The sequence below is a fragment of the Nelumbo lutea genome, chromosome 6 (genome assembly GCF_056320005.1).
Source record: "Nelumbo lutea isolate HS-2025 chromosome 6, American lotus-T2T, whole genome shotgun sequence".
Lineage (NCBI taxonomy): Eukaryota > Viridiplantae > Streptophyta > Magnoliopsida > Proteales > Nelumbonaceae > Nelumbo > Nelumbo lutea.
Window position 1 is genome coordinate 33,418,760 of NC_142689.1, and position 19,400 is coordinate 33,438,159.

The following is a 19,400-nucleotide window of genomic DNA, read 5'->3' on the forward strand; positions in this document are numbered from 1 at the left end:
CAACGCTCCAGGTCCAAATGGCTTTACAATGGGTTTTTATCAAGACTGTTGGGAGGTGTTGAAAGAGGATTTAGTTGAAGTCTTTAAGGAATTTGCAGACAATCACATTATAAGCCCTGGAATTAATGCCACCTTTTTGGCCTTGATACCTTATAGGCTTATTAGTCTGGTGACAAGCATCTATAAAATTCTGGCTAAAAGTGCTCTCGTTGAGGATCAAAACAGTCCTCCCTTCTATCATTAGTGAAACCTAGGGGGCTTTCATTCAAGGGCGACAAATAACAGATCAAATCGTAATTGCGAATGAGTGTGTGGAGGAAATGAGAAGGACCAGGAAGAGAGGTTTCATTTGTAAATTGGATCTTGAAAAGGCCTATGGTTTGGTAGACTAGGAGTTTCTATTAGAGGTTATGCGAAACTGTGGATTTGGGGACAAGCGGTGTAGTTGGATTTTTGGGTGTATCAGTACTTGTCACTACTCTATTCTGGTAAATGGTATGGTGAGGGACTTTTCTCCAACTTGCAGGGTGCCAGGCAAGGGATCCACTCTCACCCTTCCTTTTTACCTTAGTAGCTGATGTGATTAGTAGGATCTTTACTAAGGCTGACAGTGAAGATGCCATTAGGGGTTGGAGAATAGGAAGACACCAAGTCCCCGTCACCCACCTTCAGTTTGCAGATGACCTAATGATCTTTTGTGAAGGAGGTTATAGCGAAAAGGTAGCAAACCTAAGAGAGCTAATCAAAGGATTTGAAAGTATTTCTAATTTGAGAACAAATTTGGAAAAGAGATGCATAGCGGGTATAAATTTGGAGGTAGGGGAGGTCGAGGCTATTGCGGAGTGTCTTGAGTGTTCCACATCTGCTTGGCCTATGTCATATTTAGGGCTTCCTTTAGGGGCAAATCCTAGGGAGAGTAGATTTTGGACCCCAACGATAGAAAAGTTTGAGAAGAGATTAGCCTCATGGAAGAGGAATTATGTCTCTTTAGGAGGGAGAATTACCCTAATAAGAGCTACCTTGGCTAACTTACCTACTTATTTTTTGTTTGTTTTTAGGATACCAATTAGGGAAGCTAGGAAATTGGAGAAGTTGATGAGAGATTTCTTATGGGAGTCGGGACAAGAAAAAAATGATCACTTGGTTAATTGGGAAACTGTGTAGAAGTAAAGAAGATGGGGATTTGGGACTTGGGAGGGTAACTAGAAAAAATCAAGCTCTGTTAGGGAAATGGTTGTAGCAATGGCCATTGGAAAGAGAGAGATTGTGGCATGAGGTGGTGGGAAGCATTCATGGGAGGTCAGAGAATGGATGGGATGCTGGTGTATCAAGGCAAGCCAACCTAGCAGCACCTTAGAAGGCCATTCACGACACCCTTCCTCAATTCCTCAATTTTATCAGGTATGAAGTTTGTAATGGCAACACTGTTCATTTTTGGGAGGATATTTGGGTAGGAGACACGCCTTTAAAGGATTTGTACCCTTCACTATTTTCTGTTTCTTTGTACAAAAAAGAGGTGGTCTCAAAATTTGTCTCACCTTTGGGGGCACACTTAGATCCTACTTGGGATTTTGGGTTTCGTAGAGGACTTAGGGATGATGAAATTGAATCTCTTTCTGTTTTGCTTGGTTGTCTTAATCAGGTTTGTTTGGATCCCTCCAAGCCAGATAAGAGGGTATGAACTCCTAGATCCAATGGAACCTTCACTTGTGCTTCTTTCTTCAAGTCCATCTCTCAACTTTCTACTCACCAACCCTTTCCGTCAAAAGAAATTTGGTGCAGGCCAGTTCCCCAAAAAATTATGGCGTTTTGTTGGGAAGTATTCCATGGGATAGTAAACACTAGATAACCTACAAAAGAGAAGACCTCTCCTCTGTATTTCTCCTAATTGGTGTATCCTCTGTAGAGCTCACGGTGAGGATTGTTACCACCTATTAATATCTTGTCCCTTTTCTGCAAACCTTTGGGCTTGGCTACTTTCGTTGTTTGGAAGTAGTTGGAGTCTACCAGCAAAAGTTCACATGCTCTTCAACCATTCTACCTTTTATTGGCCTACAAAAATAGGAAGAATACTTTGTCAGATGTGTTAGCTAAGCTAGCCACCTGTAGTCTCTAAAAAGAATAGGACACAAGTAAGGTGGGCACCTCCTCCAGAAGGGGTCATGAAGTTGAACTTTGATGGTAGCAACCAAGGAAACCCAAAGCCCTCAGGCATTGGAGGGGTTTTGAGGGACAAGGACAGCAACATTTTCTCTTTATTCTCAGGTCCAGTTGGAGTTGGAGATTCACCAAGGGCTGAAATGCTAGCAGTTGTACAAGGCCTACAACTTGCTAACCAACTTGGGGTGCAGAACCTACTAGTAGAAGGAGACTCCAAGGTGGTAGTGGGTTGGGTGCTGAATCCAAACAGTGTTGTTTCGGGCTACAAAGGTCTCCTGAAAAAAGTAAAATGGATCACAAGGGATGTATCAATCAACTTCCAGTGGATTAGCAGATCAGTAAATGCTTTGGTAGACTCTGGCTAAACAAGGGGTTTCTCAGGCTTCTTTGTATTGGGCTAATCTATAGTTCTGTTCTGTTTTTCTTAGGATTCAGGTCTGTACTCACCCTAAAGGGGAGGTAGCATCTTGTGCCTCCTCCAAGGCTGATTGTACTCTTTTTTGTTCTCTTTAATAAAACTACTTATTCATTCATCAAAAAAAAAACAGAGGCACACAAGAAGATATACAAAAAGACTAGGGGAAACCGAAGACATTGCACAGGTAGCAGAAGATATTCTCTCCAGAGTTAGTTACACTCAGAGCCTCCCAAAGTTGGTTACACTACCACCAAAAGATATTCTCTCCATGATTGCATACATGTAGGCCAGCTATATAAGGCCCTGATCATGTAACAAGTGGCGTGAATGAATATCCCTTTCATCTCTCTTTGTGTCATTTTCTTCCTACCTATCCCCTCTCTTCCCCCATCTTCTGTTTCAGGAGGTTAAGCCACCCTCGAAGGGGCTTCCGAGGTGTGCGGTAACTCATCAGATTGGTATCAGAGCTAGGCTATTCACATCCCAAACTTCACGATGCCACAGACACGTTCCACTACCGTGGATGATAGGGCCGACCAGCTTGAGGTTGGATTCCACCAGGTGTTGAACGAACTCAAGGAACTCAAAGTGGTCATTTCCAGCTTCGCCTCCGGAGAGACCAGTCACCCAACAGGAGCGGAAAAGTCACTAAGATCAACTTTCCCAACTATTCCAATGGAGATCCCAATCCTTGGATCTTCCGAGCAGAAAGATATTTCGAATACCACGAAACTCCCGCACACCAGTGTGTCTCCATCGCCTCCATTCATCTAGGAGACGTGATTCTATGGCTCCAGTGGTATCGCCAGAATCATCCCCAAGTAACTTGGGCGGAGTTCATCGAAGCTTTGTGCATCCGCTTTGGACCGACGACATTCGTGGAGAGCTTATCACTCGGTTGAAGTAGACTGGAACGGTAGCAGAGTACCAGCTCGAGTTTGAGCGGATGGCAACCAGGGTACACGGCTGAACGGAGAAAGCCTTAGTAGGATGTTTTGTGGGAGGTCTCAGAGAGGATAACCATCTGGAGGTGAGGACTCTCTGTCCGGCAACTGTCATGGTTGCGATGGGATTGGCTCGCCTGCAAGAAGAAAGAATCGACAACCTTCGTAGAGCTAGCAAACCGGTCTACCCGAATTTGAGGACTCCTCCACGGGTCGATCAGCAGCCCATGAAACCAGTTGGGGATCATCAGAAGCCCATATTGCCCCGGCCCACTATGCCCTTCAAACGTCTCTCATGGGCTGAGATGCAAGCCCGACGCGAGAAAGGCCTTTGTTATAACTGTGATGATAAGTTTGGACCGGGCCATAAATGCCGGGTCCAGTGGGTGTTTCTCCTACAGACAAAAGAGGAGCCGGAAGAGACAGACCCAGAGCACTTAAATGACTGTGAACTGATTACAGATGGACCAGAACCTAACGGGGCCGAGATCTCCTTACACGCCCTCATGGGCCTCAACTCTCTTCAGTCCATGTGCGTAGAAGGAAGATTGGTGGGCCAGACCGTGATGATTTTGATTGACAATGGCTCTACCCTGAATTTCATCACTTGTTGTTTGGCTAAACAGCTAGGTATGACCATACAACCCACTCCTCTCTTTTCAATCCATGTGGCTAATGGGAGTTAGATGTCGTTTAATGGTGTATGTAAGAAGGAAAAATTCCTCATACATGGCCATAATTTTGTGGTGGATATCCACCCATTGGATTTCTCGAGGGCTGATATTATTTTGGGGATTCATTGGTTGCAAGGCTTGAAACCTGCTCTATGTGATTGGGCCAAAATGACAATGGATTTTCACCAAGATGGCCAGACTTGTCGTTTACAAGGGGTGCGGCCCCCTAGTCCACAAGGTGACACTTCAGCCTCCATGATACGGGCCTCCAAGAATGTTGGCCAACCCATATTTATGCACTTAGGCATTCAGTCCACAGTCCCAATTCTAAACAACCAAGGCTGTGTTCATCCCACAGAAGCCCAACATGAGGCCTTAAAATCAATATTCGATCAGTTTGGCGATGTATTCAAGGAGCCGAACCAATGACCTCCACCTTGGGCTCATGATCATCAGATACCTCTATTACCTGGTTCTAAACCGGCCAATGTGAGGCCATATAGATGCCCTTACTTTCAGAAGCTGGAAATTGACAAGGCAGTGAGAGAACTATTGGAAAAATGGCATATACAGACCAGCACCAGCCCTTTTTCATCTCCTGTACTCTAAGTGAAGAAGAAGGATGGTAGTTGGCGCTTTTGCATAGATTACTGGGCCTTGAATCAATATTACAGTGAAGGACAAGTTTCCTATACCCCTCATTGATGAACTACTAGATGAGTTAGGATGGCTTGTGGTCCGGGTATCATCAGATTCGGGTCCACCAAGCTGACATCCACAAGACGGCCTTTAGGAACCACGATGGCCATTATGAGTTTTTGGTTATGCCTACTCACCAACACTCCCTCCACCTTTCAGGCCCTCATGAATGACATCTTCAAGCCATTCCTAAGGCGATTAATTCTGGTGTTTTTCGATGATATTCTGGTACTTTTTGATGATATTCTAGTGTATAGCAGGGATTGGGACACACATATGGAACATCTGAAACTCCTCACAACTCTAAGGGGGCACCAGTTACATGTCAAAATGACAAAGTGTTCCTTTGGACATGGACAAATTCAATACTTAGGCCATCTGGTTGTAGTAGGTCGGGTCATGGCAGACCTAGAAAAGGTAAACGCCATCCAGAAGTGGCCAAAGCCCACTACTGTACAGGCTCTACGAGGCTTTCTTGGGCTTACCGGGTATTATAGGCGCTTCATTAAGGGGTATGGGCTTATGGCCGCCCCTCTAACGCGTCTATTAAATGAGGATTCCTTCAATTGGACTGATAAAGCCCGTTGGGCTTTTGAAGACTTGAAGACAGCAACTTCTAGCCCTCCAGTCCTCACTCTTCCAGACTTCTCTTAGCCCTTTGAAATAGAATGTGATGCGTCGGGTGTAGGAGTAGGGGTCGTCTAGATGCAGAAGGGGCAGCCCATTGCTTATTTCAGCAAGGCTCTCTCAGCAGCTCACCAAAGTAAGTCCATTTATGTCAAAGAAATGATGGTTGTGGTAATGGCAGTGCAAAAGTGGTGTGCATACCTATTGGGACGCCAATTTGTTATTAGGACAGACCAACGAAGTTTGAAGTACATAGCAAAGCAAAGGGTGCACACCCCGAAGCAACAAAAATGGCTTAGTAAACTGATGGGCTTTGACTACCTCATAGAATATAAGCCGGGGCCCGCAAACAGAGTAATTGATGCCTTGTCACCAGTAGAAGAGTTAGCCCATCTGACCTGCTCTCAGCCCATCTTCCCTTTGTTTGAAGCTATACGGCAAGAAGTCAGATCTGATCCGCAGTTGCAAGTCATTAGAGATAAGTGGGGCGAGACCCTTCACAAGGTTACCAAGTTGTGGGGCCTAATCTTTTCTTTAGGGGTCGGTTTGTTGTTGCCCAGAATTCGGCCCACAAAGCTGAACCGCTAAGGTTGTTTCATGACTCCGCCTTGAGAGGGCACTCAGGGGTGCTACGTACCCTAAAGAGGCTCAGCAACCACTATCATTGCGTAGGAATGCATAAGGATGTATTGCACTATGTATCCGAATGCCAAACCTTCCAACAGCAGAAATACTCGTCATAGTCTCTCGCTAGCCTTCTACAACCCCTCAAGATTCCAGATCAAGTGTCGGAAGACCTTTCCATGGATTTCATCATGGGTCTTCCTCGTTCTGCAGGAAATGAGGTTATCATGGTAGTGGTTGAGCGTCTCACCAAGTACAGCCATTTCTCTGCATTACCTCACCTTTACACCGCAGCAATGGTGGCTAACATCTTCATCTGGGACATTGCCAAGTTGCATGGAACCCCAAGATCCATTGTCTCAGACCAAGACCCTGCTTTCCTGAGTTCATTCTGAAAGGAATATTTTCGATTGCAAGGAACCCAACTGCACCCCTCCACGTGTTATCACCCGCAGATTGATGTTGGGACCCAAACACTCCCTCTGAACCCAACTATAGGAGTGGAACAGGCCACCACCGAACAGCATTTCACTATAAGACAGAGAGGCTAGCGTGACACGTGACAGAGCCTTCCAGAGTTAGTTACACTGCCACCAGAAGATATTCTCTCCATGATTGCATACATGTAGGCCAGCTATATAAGGCCATGATCATGTAATAAGTGGCGTGAATGAATATCCCTTTCATCTCTCTCTGAGTCATTTTCTTCCTACCTTTCCCCTCTCTTCCCCCATCTTCTGTTTCAGGAGGTTAAGCCACCCTCGAAGGGGCTTCCGAGGTGAGCGGTAACTCATCAGTTTTCCAGTAAACCTCATCTCGTCTACTGAGGCCTCTGCCTTGCCACTGTTGTAGAAAGTCCATAATATGTTCTGAAGCAATCCAACTGTAACCACTTAGCTTGAGAAAGTGATGCCAAATATCTTCATCTCCTGGTAGTGGAGGAGTAAATGATCGGCCGATTCTCCCTCACAAGAGCACAAGTTGTAAGCATGATGGGAAATATATAATCCACCAGAGCTCTTCTTTTTAAGGTCACAAGAATTGTAAGCATATGAGAGGTCAAATAAAGAAAAGGAGAAATCAACCTCATGGATTTGATCCAAATGAAGGGGGTGAAGTTGCCAAGATAATGCTTCCTTAGCTATATACTACTTGTAGTAACATGTTTATAGCAAAAGCTCATGTCATCAATCCAATCCAGTTCAATAAGCAAGTTTGTCGTAACAATCCATATCACTGTTTCAACCAAAATTTTCAAAGATGACCATATGATTACTTTTACCTTTAAACCAGTTGCACTGATCTTTTCAGCAAGTTGGTCTACAGCAACATTACTTGGAGCACAAACCAAAACCTGGATGAGAATAAATAAATAATTAAATCATCAATTAGAATATTAAATTCAACAAATACAGAAGATATGCAAGTTGAGCTTAGTTACCTGCCCTTGGCCTTGTTTGGCCATGTGATACACAATGGCTGCAGAGGTTACAGTTTTTCCTGTGCCAGGAGGCCCTTGTATTAAACTAATCGGTTTCTGCAATACACTCTTTACAGCAAAAACCTGCACATACATGAAGAACATAAGTACCTTTCAAAACAACATTTTAAAACAGGACATAAGAATAAAGGACAGGGTGATCATGGAACCGAAACCTCCACTATATAACAAAATAAAACTGAATTTTGATGGAAGTTCCTTAGGCAATCAAAGATTGGCGGGAATAGGGGTGTTCAGAGATTCTTCAGGTAAAGTGGAGGCAATGTACTCAGGACCGATTGGAGTTGGAGACTCACTAAGAACTGAAACTTTGGCATTGTCGCAAGAACTGAGATTAGCAAAGCAATTTGGCTTCCAACAGTTGAAAGTAGGAGATTCAAAACTGGTTATTTCTTGGACAAGGTGTAGCAACCCAGCTCCTAGGGTCTATAGGCATGTCTTTAAGGAGGTAAAATCCTTAACAAAGGAGCTGATTATCAATTTAAATTTTAACTAGGTTAGAAGAACTACAAATGGGATAGCAGATTCACTAGCAAAACAAGGGTTAGTAGACAAAACTTGTTCTGGACTAAAGTGTGATTCTTATTGTAAGCTTGGGCTGTTGGATACTCCAACATGGTTGTATTATATTTTAATTTCATCATTTAATAAAATGTTCCTTGCCAATCCAAAAATAGGACATCTGGATTAAATATAGAAAGACAGTAAAAGAGAACCAAAAACATTTGTACAGGAGGGAAGAAAAAATAAAACATTTGCCCATGAAAGGTAATAAATGCGTGTCCATGCAGGGCAGAGCACACATGACAGAAGATGCAAAATGAAGGCAGTGCTACCATAAATATATATGAAATTATACATGGACAAATAGTAACATATCAAGCATACAATGTGGAAGATGCTTAAAGTTGGAATGTAAGAAACATGATATGAAAACTATTTAATGTTGACATTAAAAATAATGACTTAGGCTCCTTCAATAATGAAATGGACCTTGGATTGTGATAATATCATATTAAGGATTTATGTGGTATAGAATCGAGTGTTAATGACTTCTTTTAGAATATTAACTATAAAAGTTGTACTAATATCTAGAAAGGAAAAAGAAATCAGAAAAGACTAAGAGGCATAACAAAAGCACAAGGGCCTACAAACTCCCTACAGGCATGGTGCAAGGGCAAGCTAGGATGAAGCAACGCACAGATTCTTTAAAAAAAAGAATCAACAACTAAATAAACATTAATGCATTTCTACATAAACATAGCAAGCCAAGCTTTAAAAAGCTCATTAGCTCAAATCATAATACATTATACATCAATACGTGATAAAAAGAGAGAATAGACTCAAATGGTTTGGTAACGTGCATACGAAGACCATCTACAGCACTTGTTAGGAAAAGTGATCTGCTACAGGTTGAAGGGGCTAGAAAAGCCAGAGGCAAACCGAAAAGGACTTGATTAGAAATTATAAGAAATGACTTCCCATAATTTAATGAAGCATATGGCATTGAAGAGAACAGAATGGCAAGGCTTAGATAGAGATGATGATATGATGATTCCAAATGAAAATAGAGAAGCATAACATACAATTTTTTTTAGCAAAGGTAGCTTTTATTGAATTAAAACAGGAAGAAGTACATGAGTGAATGTACTGAAAGCTAAAGCAGATGAGGCAGAAGTATAGAGGTAAGCAGAAGTCACTATACAAGCTTTCCCTAAAAACCCCTGATTTTGCAAGGCTGTCTGCAACAGTGTTTTGCTCCCTAGGAATCCAGACCACATTTACATTCATGGACTTAAAAATAAATTCGATGTGAAAGTAGAAGGAAACAAATGTAGATTTTACCAAAGTGCTTCAAGCACTCAACAATTCAAGCATGTGGAAATCTTAACATGTGTATCCATCTCCAAGTTGAATTACCTCAAGTAACTACTGTAACATCTTGCATTCTTAGTCATAGGAGTTGGGGGCCCTTATAGTGTAACATCTTTTGGTCTGTATATTGGTTTTATGATTTGACTGCAAATTCGTTCTATTCTAGTGGCAGGGAACAAATGATCAGTTGTTTGTTTTTCCTTTTTTTGATGGATAACTGGAAAAAATATATGTATCAATTTGTTGAAAAAGAATAGTAGACATTTACAAGATAAACTGTGCCAAGCACATCAAAGTTACATGAGGGAGTTAAACTCCCTGCCACATATTACCCCTCTATTTTGTTGATGGATACAAAGTTCTGCTGGTCCCTATTGGTGGACTCCGAAAACATTTGACCCCCGTTGTATTGTTGTTGGTACTTTAATAGATCTTTTTTATGAGTAATAATTTAGTGGAAATTTGGCTATTTAAGATCTTTTCTGCAACAACTGGTGCTGCAGGTATTGATCAAAAGGTTACTGTAACATGCTCAGTTTCTGAATTTGGTATTTCCTTCTTCTCAAATCCCCCAATAGTTGTATGTAAGAAGCATTCCCAAATTATTTTACCCAAAAACTGAAAGTACAAAGGTTCCAAAGAGTTTCTCAATGTGTCTTGGTAAAACTACAAGTTTCTCAATCTCTTTCACATTTGCATGTTTTCTCTTTTGGTCCTCTCCCTTCACTATGCTTTCCTACCACCTTCTCTATTAATATCAAGAAACTCTTGTTGCAAGTCTTAGTCCAAATTGGATTCTATAAATGGAGATCCAATGTCTTATGTTAAATATAGAACTAGAGCGACTGTAATTGCAATTTAGAAAAATTTATTTGATTGAATAAAAGTTTGGTTTAAGGAATTCTGGTTGTTGTTAGTTATTCTCCTTTTTATTCCTCTTTCACTCTTATTTCTTCTTCTAAGTGACCCATCCTTTGCTCTTTGCTGTTTACTTTAATAGCAAGCTCTCTTTATTAAATCTCTTGCTCATTCTTTGGTAGACAGAAATCTCCACCTATACTTGTCATCATTAATCACCCAAATTACCTTTTTATCAGTAATTCTTAAACCTTATTAAATCAATTGGCATAGGTATAGTTACCACATTTCATCCTACAAACCCTACATCACCTAAACAAAGAACATATCTGACTAAATGCAAAACTTATAACAAATAAAAGATCTGGCCATATAGCCAAGCAGACATACCTGTGATGCATTAAGTTCTGGAAGGCCTGGTGCACCAAAACGACGAGGTAGTGTATTACGAACCACCTGAGCCTCAACTTCATGTCCTAGCAAGTGATGGTATATGTATCTGTGTAAAGGCTTAAATTAGTACGTTTCTAGAGAAATACGTTCAGTTTCCAAGCACATCTGAACTCTAAAAACCAATCGCTGGGAAGCTTGAATGAAATACAAGTTCAAAAAACAAAGTTCACATTGGATCTAAGCCTGATCACAAAAATAAAAAGAGCAGTATTCAAAAAGAGGATGAATACAATATCTTTTATCATTTTGTGATCAGGTTCTACACTTCTACATCAGATCAAAATAAATGTCCCAACATTCTAGGCAGCAAATAGCAAGCCCCATCAAAATTCAAAAATCAGTAATGCCATTGCTTGTAGCCACAATAAATATACAGAATCCAGAAATTTGTTTGACTTCCTTCCAATCTTGTAATCAAGATCAGTATTGATAATAACAAACTGATGTAAGGAGAAAGGAATTTGAGAGAAAGGCACACATACATGGAGAGAGCAGTTGCTCACACACACACACACAAAAAAAAAACAAAAAAACAAAAAAAAAAAAACAAAACACCTTGCGATCTATCTAATTATAAAATTTACTCTATTGTAAATTGGCCCTTTTTAGTATTTAGGTGCTATTAGAGTTTCATCCAGCCCTAGTAGAGACTCTCAAGTAATTAGGGACAATATCAGGAGTCTGAGGCCAAGGAGTCTGAGGCACAATATCAGGAGCAAGAGACTTAACATTCAGAATGATCTCAATCAAGCAGGGACCTAGTTCAATCAACTCACATTGTATACTCAGGCTATGGGAGTTGGAAGGAATTTATTAGGTTTTTCTGTACCAGGTAGCTATGTTTTAAATGCTTGTCACAGAAGAGCTTAAATTGGCTGGCATCATTGGGATATATGGAACTTAAAGTGGAAGGGGATTTGACGCCTAGGAGTGCAAACTCCATGATGACTCTCTTGCGCAAGAAGGGACAGATAGGACTGGACTGTACAGGGGACTGGTCTAACAGGCAGACAATAGTAATATAGAGCTATCAACTTCAGTTTCCATGGCTGTGCTTTGGGACTTGCTAGCTAACTGCAGCTAAGCATGCATTCTTCTATTATTAATAAAAGTTCTGTTTGACCATAACTTGTCAAAAAAATAACATCTTTCAAGTCAATAATTTTTTTCCCAAAATGAATAAAAATGCTACCCTTATGCTGGGTTTCAGTCAGAAGTTCAAAAAAAAAGCAGAGAACTAGCTTACAAGAACATGGCTTAACTTGAGAGAAGCACAGTGAGTAAAAACAAACACTTAACAAAGAATTCAAGGGGGCACAGCACTCCCCAGCAATTAAATGGAATTAGATGACTAAGTAGTAAGTACATACCCACTGACACTTGTTTCATCCACTGCAAAAGTTTTCATGGCACCCTGCATCCGATCAAAGCTGGTACTCTTCCAAACAAAATCAACACTGAAACCATGGTTCACATCAACAGGAACGCCCTTCACACAACATTAACGATGATTACTTGGTATCTATGAAGCAGTCAAGAAAGAAATCAGAAAAAAAAAAGTTCTAACCCTAGTGGCTATTTGGATCAAATTCGTAGGCCTAGGAACCTTTTGAAGAGTCCTAACAAAGCAGACACCATGATGGACAGTTTTGGTAGAGCTATAAATGGATCAGAAGGGATATGTAGGCAGATCCAAACATGATTCATTTATATTCAAATTCAAATAGGATTTAGGATCTTATCCATTAGAGTTATGACAGATTTGGATTGCAATAAGATATTGAATGGTTTCAATAAATTAAACTAAAAAAATATCAAAAAATTATATATTAATATAATAAAATAAAATTAACTTTGATATTATATGTTATGAACAAAATTGAAAATAACTTGTATGAAACTTGAACCCATGAAAATTTAGTAAAAAACTAAAACGCAACATTAAAATCAACTTTACCAATAGATACAATATAAATGTAAGAATGAATGTGGCTCAGATTATGAATAACTTGTTTCAGTGGTTGTCCAGATGCTATAAAAGGGTTCCCAAGAAAATGTAGTTGCTTCTTTTGCAAACAGTTTTTAGCATTTTTTGCCTCTTCAACAAATTTCTATTGACCAATATAAGGTATAAAAATTGATCATACCTGGCTGGCACGGAGCTCAAGAGCAACCTCTTCTTGTGCAGTCAGCTTGATCTGAAACAGAACCAAAATATTATACAATGAGCACCTACAGGAGAGTGCACTATAACTTCTAAGAAAATAAAGAGATAATTAAAATGTTACGATCATTTATAAATCCGATATCATGAAATATAAAACTTATAAGAGGGTGGGGAAAGATTAATAGCATACCACATGCCCCACCGACTGCCATGCTGGATGAGCTGCATCACCTGAATAACGAAGCCGCAACTCATCACCAGGTACAAGCCGCAGCTCATTATCTTCCTATAACATCATAAAACTTACTTGAGCTCCAGCGAAAAGAAAGGAAAATTAAACAAGTGAAAGATAAATCTGATAAGAAAATATAATAGAGAATGTAAAAAATGTAGCACAATAGAAGTTGCAACTGACAAATAGCCATAAGATGGGCATTTGACTACCTTTGGAAAAACAAAGTATGCAATGCGTTTCTTGTTAAGACCAATATCCCAACGTATTGTGACATTGTCTTTACTCTGTGATTCTTTCATCATCTGTAGCAAAACTGCAGTAATGAGAAAAAACTTCAACCTAATCTAATGATTGGAGTCTCATATACAGTTGTTGATGGAAGCAAAATGTCTAAAAAGCAAAACTCCAGTCATAGTCAGCATTTGGTTTTATTTAAATAAAAAGCGGGAAAAAAAAAGATAAACTTTAACAGAGTCAAAGAGGAAGACAGGATAGAACTCCAAATAAGATGCATCAACATCCAAATCTTGAAGTTAAAAAAATGCTTGACTACAACAAAAATGGGGCTATACATACTTTATCATAATCAGCTTCAAGCTTCACAAGTGGTGCAAATACATTTTGATACTGCAAAGGAAAATTCATCATTAGACATAACCTGAGAGGAAGAAAGGTCATCCCTGCCTTAGCAGCTTAGCAAATTGAGAATAAATTACAGAAAAACTCTTAGTTTTAATCGAACACCACAACTTCCTAATGTAAACTCAGGCACCTGATATGCATCCTCATACTTCAAGGCCACGGATTGAGGTTCATCATCCACTCCAGGCTTCTCAAGATCTTCTAAGGTGGCATCAGGATTAGTTTTCCAAAGCTCCTCCACCTTATTTATCTGTTGAGCACTAATTTGGCGTGCTCTTAACTGTTCCTGTTCAGATGGGACCTGTAAAATGCATCTAATAAGCCAAAGCAGGAAAAACTTGCACAAGTAACCTTGCTCGCAAAAAAGGATGGGAAAAATCCAACAAAAAAAAAACCTTAACAAGCCACTGCAAGAAACACCTATCATCAATAAGTGGACACCACTGGCTCAAATCCCAGTTCATGTCCTTCAATGCATTAACACTCAAACAAGGTTCTCTACAAAGAAGAACAACAACACTCTCGGTCTTCGCAGAAATAAATCCAAGAAGGAACACATTTCGGCAACCACAGTTGTAACATTCAAGAATTGTTTCTCCCAGAGGACTGTCTTTATGAAGACAGACTTCTTTGTGTTTTGCTCGAACCTACAAAATGTCATGAACAGAGATTTGGAGTTAAAGACAGGTATTAAGGACAATTCTTACCCAATCCAAAATCATTCAAGTTCTAATTTATTGCTCAAAAAGAATAAAAATAGAATTTTAAAATGAGTGGGCAACAAATAGCATAAAAATAAGAAAATGCTTGGTATTGTTCCAATTTAAAGTTCCCCAAATAAGGCTGGTTACTGTATATATAGAAGAAACATTCAAGAGATAAAATATCCAATATCAACAATCTTAAACAAACTAAATAAATCAGTAAAAAAGCCCTTGAAACGTATACAAGGATCAAAGTATCAGTATCAGTATCAGGTATCGTATCGTACTGTTTGGATACGGATACGCTTTGGAAACGCATGGATACGGACGAAAGATATGAAAACACATGGATACGCTAGGAAAATGATACAAATTTTGTAAATACATCAATTACACTAATTTTAAAAATCAAAATAGCCACAAATAAAGCATAAATACATAAAGAAATATATTACTAATATAACAAGATACATAAATGTCATACAATTTTGATGATAATCCAACAATCAAGAGTCCAAGACTTATATTATATAGTTTTTACAAAGTAAAACGTGCACAAAACCATTATTATGTTAAGTTCTATAAGTCGACACAAAACAAATGCAATTATTATATTTTAATTACTATAGCAATTATTTTCTATTTTTTACTTTTCAACATTAACAAAAGAGCCAATTAAATATTAAATTTTGAAATATTTGATAATATCAAAATTACTATCATATGAAATTTATAATTTTTCTTAGATATATTATTATCATATTTTTACTTTTAATCTTAACTAAAAGTATATCAAAATTATTAAAATTTCTAAGATACATATCATATGAAATTCATAATTTTTAATTAATAAAGTAGTGAGTCCATTGTTAACACTTTTATTTTTTTTAGTTTTTTTTCTGAAATAACAAATCTTTTTTTATATAAATTTAATTTAGTGGATTTGATAAATTCAATTTAATATTATATTCTTGAATATTTTGTAAACAATTTTTTTATTTTTGTAAATAATAAATATGTTATATTTTAATCTAAATTAAAACATCAATGAATAATTTACAAACAAATATTAAAATGTGAAGATACATAAAATGTACAAATTTATGAAATTTTTAAGAACTAAAATAATTATCTATTATTAATATTTTTATTTGTATAAATTTATTGAGTAAAAAATAATTTTTGATATAAATGTAAATTTGATAGACTGTTTACTTCATTAATGTTTATAAAATAATAATTTTTAATATTATTTTTTATTTTAAGTTAAAATTATTGAACATAAACATATATGTATTTGTCTAGGTTCATGTTAATGGTAAAGTTAATAAAGTGTATTTTATTTCACTTAACATCACAAGTTGAATGATGGCATAGTGGCATAGAATGGTAGCGCGAAGTGGCATGGGTGCCAAGACTTGAGTTTGAATCTTCATGTGAGCATTTTATAAACAAGACAAGAGATGTGCGCATATCAGTGTATCGAAAGTCGAAACATATCGGTCTGTGTCGGTCGATACAGTGCGATACACACCAATACTGATTTGTATCTTGTCGATACGCACGACTGGATGTGTATCGTACCAGTCATAGCGTATCCCGTATCCAATCTTACCGATATCGATACAATACACCCGTGTATGTCGTATCAATATTTTAATCCCTAAACATATATACGAATCAAGGGGAGAGACAAAGAGAGAGAAAGAGAGAGAGAATCCAAACTTGCAAGGCACATCAGTAACAGCTGTTCTAAAATTGAAGAATTCCCAAAGTATAAGAACTAATTAAAAAAAATGTTCCAAGGCTTCCCTCTTAATAGTGCAGATTTGCTCTTCAGTACCCTCTATCAGTATTTAAAAGGTGTGCCTCACAACCAAAGCTCATTTTATGGGGTATACCTCACCTGAGGCCAGGTGCACCTCAACTAGATAATTTACCATATTGTAGGTTGTGCTACAATGTTTAGAGTCCACGACAGGAAAGTACAGGCCTACTACAGTCTTAATAACATAAGGCTCCAACCAACTGAGCTAGTAAACTTTTTCAAATATTTTTTTTCTTTCAGAGTTCAGATTTGCATATTGTTATACATTAAGAAACTGTTTGATAATGGATGAAGTAACTGAACTAAAGGGTTTATTGCTTTATCTTTTACTGAATAAGTTATTAAGGAGATCATGAAACATAAGTCATTCAGTTCTGTCATTTCAGTCATTATCAAACGGCCCCTAAGTATGTGAAACATAATAAGAAAAATGTTGTTATCATCTTCTATCATAATTAATTAACAAAATTCTCTATGTGGTTTCCTGAGGTTATATTCATTCTAAATTAGATAGATCTCACATTGTAATTTATATTAATTCAACATTGTGAATTATATTTAACTTGGTAGACTCCTCAACAAATTTAAGTTGTTTTACATTTTTTATGATGAATGATAATAGACTTATTAATTCAGAAGCTGATTTAGAGTGAATTCATACAACATCCCAGGGAGAGGCGCGAGCTGCAGCCCCTCCTTGAATCTTACAAGTAAACTAGGAAAGAAAACAGGAATCACAGCTGAGCCCAAAACAATTCTTCCCTATTTACCCCATGCTTGGCTAACACATCTGACAAAGTATTTGCTGATCTCCCCACCCACGGTACAGTGACCAACATATTCCTTGTCAACCAACTGAATTTCTTCATTTCATTCTTGTAGCGCCACATAGCCTCTTCAGGATTTTTCAACTAACCCACCACCACTTTGGAATCCCCTTCGATTATTAGGTGTTGTACCCCCAGCTGGATTGCAAATTGCACCCCTTGTACAGCAGCTAATAGTTGTTTTACATTCACCTGTGCTTGGCTATAGCCTCAGCACATAGTTTTTTTCCTCCTTTTTTTAGTCATATATTGGTTGCTAAGTAGACTCTTGCTGCATATCTCCTATCTCTTTTGGAAGCTAAAATAGACAATATTGACTTGTTTTCTTCTAAAAGAATTAGAAACATGTTCTTGCAAATAGGCTAAAATATAACAATAAAAACAAAAAAGCGAGATGCAATCAAAGACATCATATTAAGCCATGCATATAAAAGTAGGAACCGAAAAAAATAGTTTTCAGCATATTTTTAAGGTGAGTGTCAAGGGAGAATCAAACTTTGGTTCACCACACGTTCAAGTTCTCTTTTCAACTTGGACAGCCTCAAAATCTAGCCCTTCAATGTCATAGAGAAGTTTCTAAGGATGAATTACAGGCCACTTGAGATTTTGCTGTAGAAATGGTGGACAGTATTTAAAATTTTACATGATCAGAAAGGGAAATTCAAGGGAAGTAGTGCTGAGTGCTGCCAGATTGATCAACGTTCCCTTCATTCCCTTTTCTCAACTACGAAATATTGTTCTTTATTTTCCCTTTTCTGTTTATTTTTTAATAGTTGTCAGGACAAATATTGGGTATGGATCTGGGTGCCGTCGTATGTTGGCATGTCTGACTAGAAAATCGCAGGGTACATGGACATGACATTGATTTTTCAAAATAAACGAACTAAATATCAAGTTTTTAGTTCATTCCAACATCTTGTGCTTATACAGAATATCAATAACTTAACCATATGAAATGAATTAGCCACATGCGTACGGTTCTCCATTTAATTCCATAACGTTAATTATAAAACGAAAATCCTGTTGTTCGTTAATCTTAACAAAAAATTCTTGAGTTACTGATCAGAGAAAACGAGAATCAGAAAGAGCACCAAATTAAAGTGTAAAATCTCGTCAAAATTTGCGGAATTAGATATAGAAATTCCACGTACCAGGTGATTGACGATATGCGAACCCGAAGTATTCCCACGTGAATTACAGAACCACTTCCGGCATGAAGGCACGTTACACCTAACAACACATGCCGGATTCTGGACCCCACAGTACCGACAAGCATGTTCCGTGAAATCACCCTTTCCATACTCGTAATTATCATCCTCTCCGGTCTCCTCAAAGCTCAGGCCGTTCATTCCCGCCGCTATGGCATCCACCGTAGCCTGGTTGCTGCTGCCACTGCTGCTACCACCCCTACCTTTCGACGCACTTCCTGGAGCGGAAGAAACAGCGCTACCATCGACCTGGAGATCAGCCCCACGCTCTGAAGGGTCTGACACGGAATCTGAGGGTGTAGGCCACACGGAAGACCTGATCGGCTGCGATAGTTCTCGGAATTCCGGGTAATCATAGTCGTCACCCTGCGTATTGAATTCAAGGAAGGTATAGGCGTCGCCTCCAGTATCAGGCTGTGATGCCGCCTCGTATAGATTGTTTGTAACCGTCTGAGCAGCCATGAATTCCGATGAAAACCCTAGCTCTCCCTCGTTCTCTAATCTCTGTGTGTAATTGAATTAGGGTTAGGGCGATGAAAGAGTTATAATTAGGGTATTTTTCCTCTTCGCCAATGGAGATGGACGGTGAGACTGGTTAGGGTTAGGGTTTGGCGAGAGGAAAAAAGCGCGAGATGCCTGAAAAGGGAGAGCGACGAAGAGAGTTCCGAAGACGCGTGTGTTTTGCTTTATATTCTAGGAGGGTTTGACATCCCAGAGAAGAGAAGAGTGGGCGAAGGCAGGAAAAGGAAGAGGACAATGATGGTATCAAGGTTAACCGCAGTTAAATTCGCGGTTCCGTCGTAACCGTCTCTCTTTTCTCCTTCGAGGGTAAGTGTGTTGTGCGCACTATTATAGTCGTATAGCGTAATCAATCTTGACCCTCCAACATTTTCCAATAAATCTCAACAGTATGTTCACTTAGTACTTTTAGTTGACCCTCTAGTCACAAACGCCTA

General features: G+C 38.8%; 1 protein-coding gene across 1 annotated transcript in view; it reads right to left on the minus strand.

Moving 5' to 3' along the window:
- The window catches only part of LOC148848438 (regulator of nonsense transcripts 1 homolog), a 57,695-nt gene extending 38,496 nt beyond the window's left edge, over window positions 1–19,199 (minus strand). Inside the window, exons 1-11 of the mRNA XM_088949441.1 lie at window positions 18,388–19,199; window positions 14,273–14,524; window positions 14,008–14,178; window positions 13,812–13,862; window positions 13,445–13,537; window positions 13,191–13,286; window positions 12,981–13,031; window positions 12,204–12,322; window positions 10,771–10,879; window positions 7,588–7,710; window positions 7,429–7,500 (exon numbers count right to left, since the gene is read on the minus strand). Of these exons, the coding sequence (XP_088805567.1) occupies window positions 7,429–7,500; window positions 7,588–7,710; window positions 10,771–10,879; window positions 12,204–12,322; window positions 12,981–13,031; window positions 13,191–13,286; window positions 13,445–13,537; window positions 13,812–13,862; window positions 14,008–14,178; window positions 14,273–14,524; window positions 18,388–18,906 (1,656 nt within the window). The 5' untranslated portion in view covers window positions 18,907–19,199. The remainder of the gene's footprint in view (window positions 1–7,428; window positions 7,501–7,587; window positions 7,711–10,770; window positions 10,880–12,203; window positions 12,323–12,980; window positions 13,032–13,190; window positions 13,287–13,444; window positions 13,538–13,811; window positions 13,863–14,007; window positions 14,179–14,272; window positions 14,525–18,387) is intronic.
- Window positions 19,200–19,400: the final 201 nt, after the last annotated feature.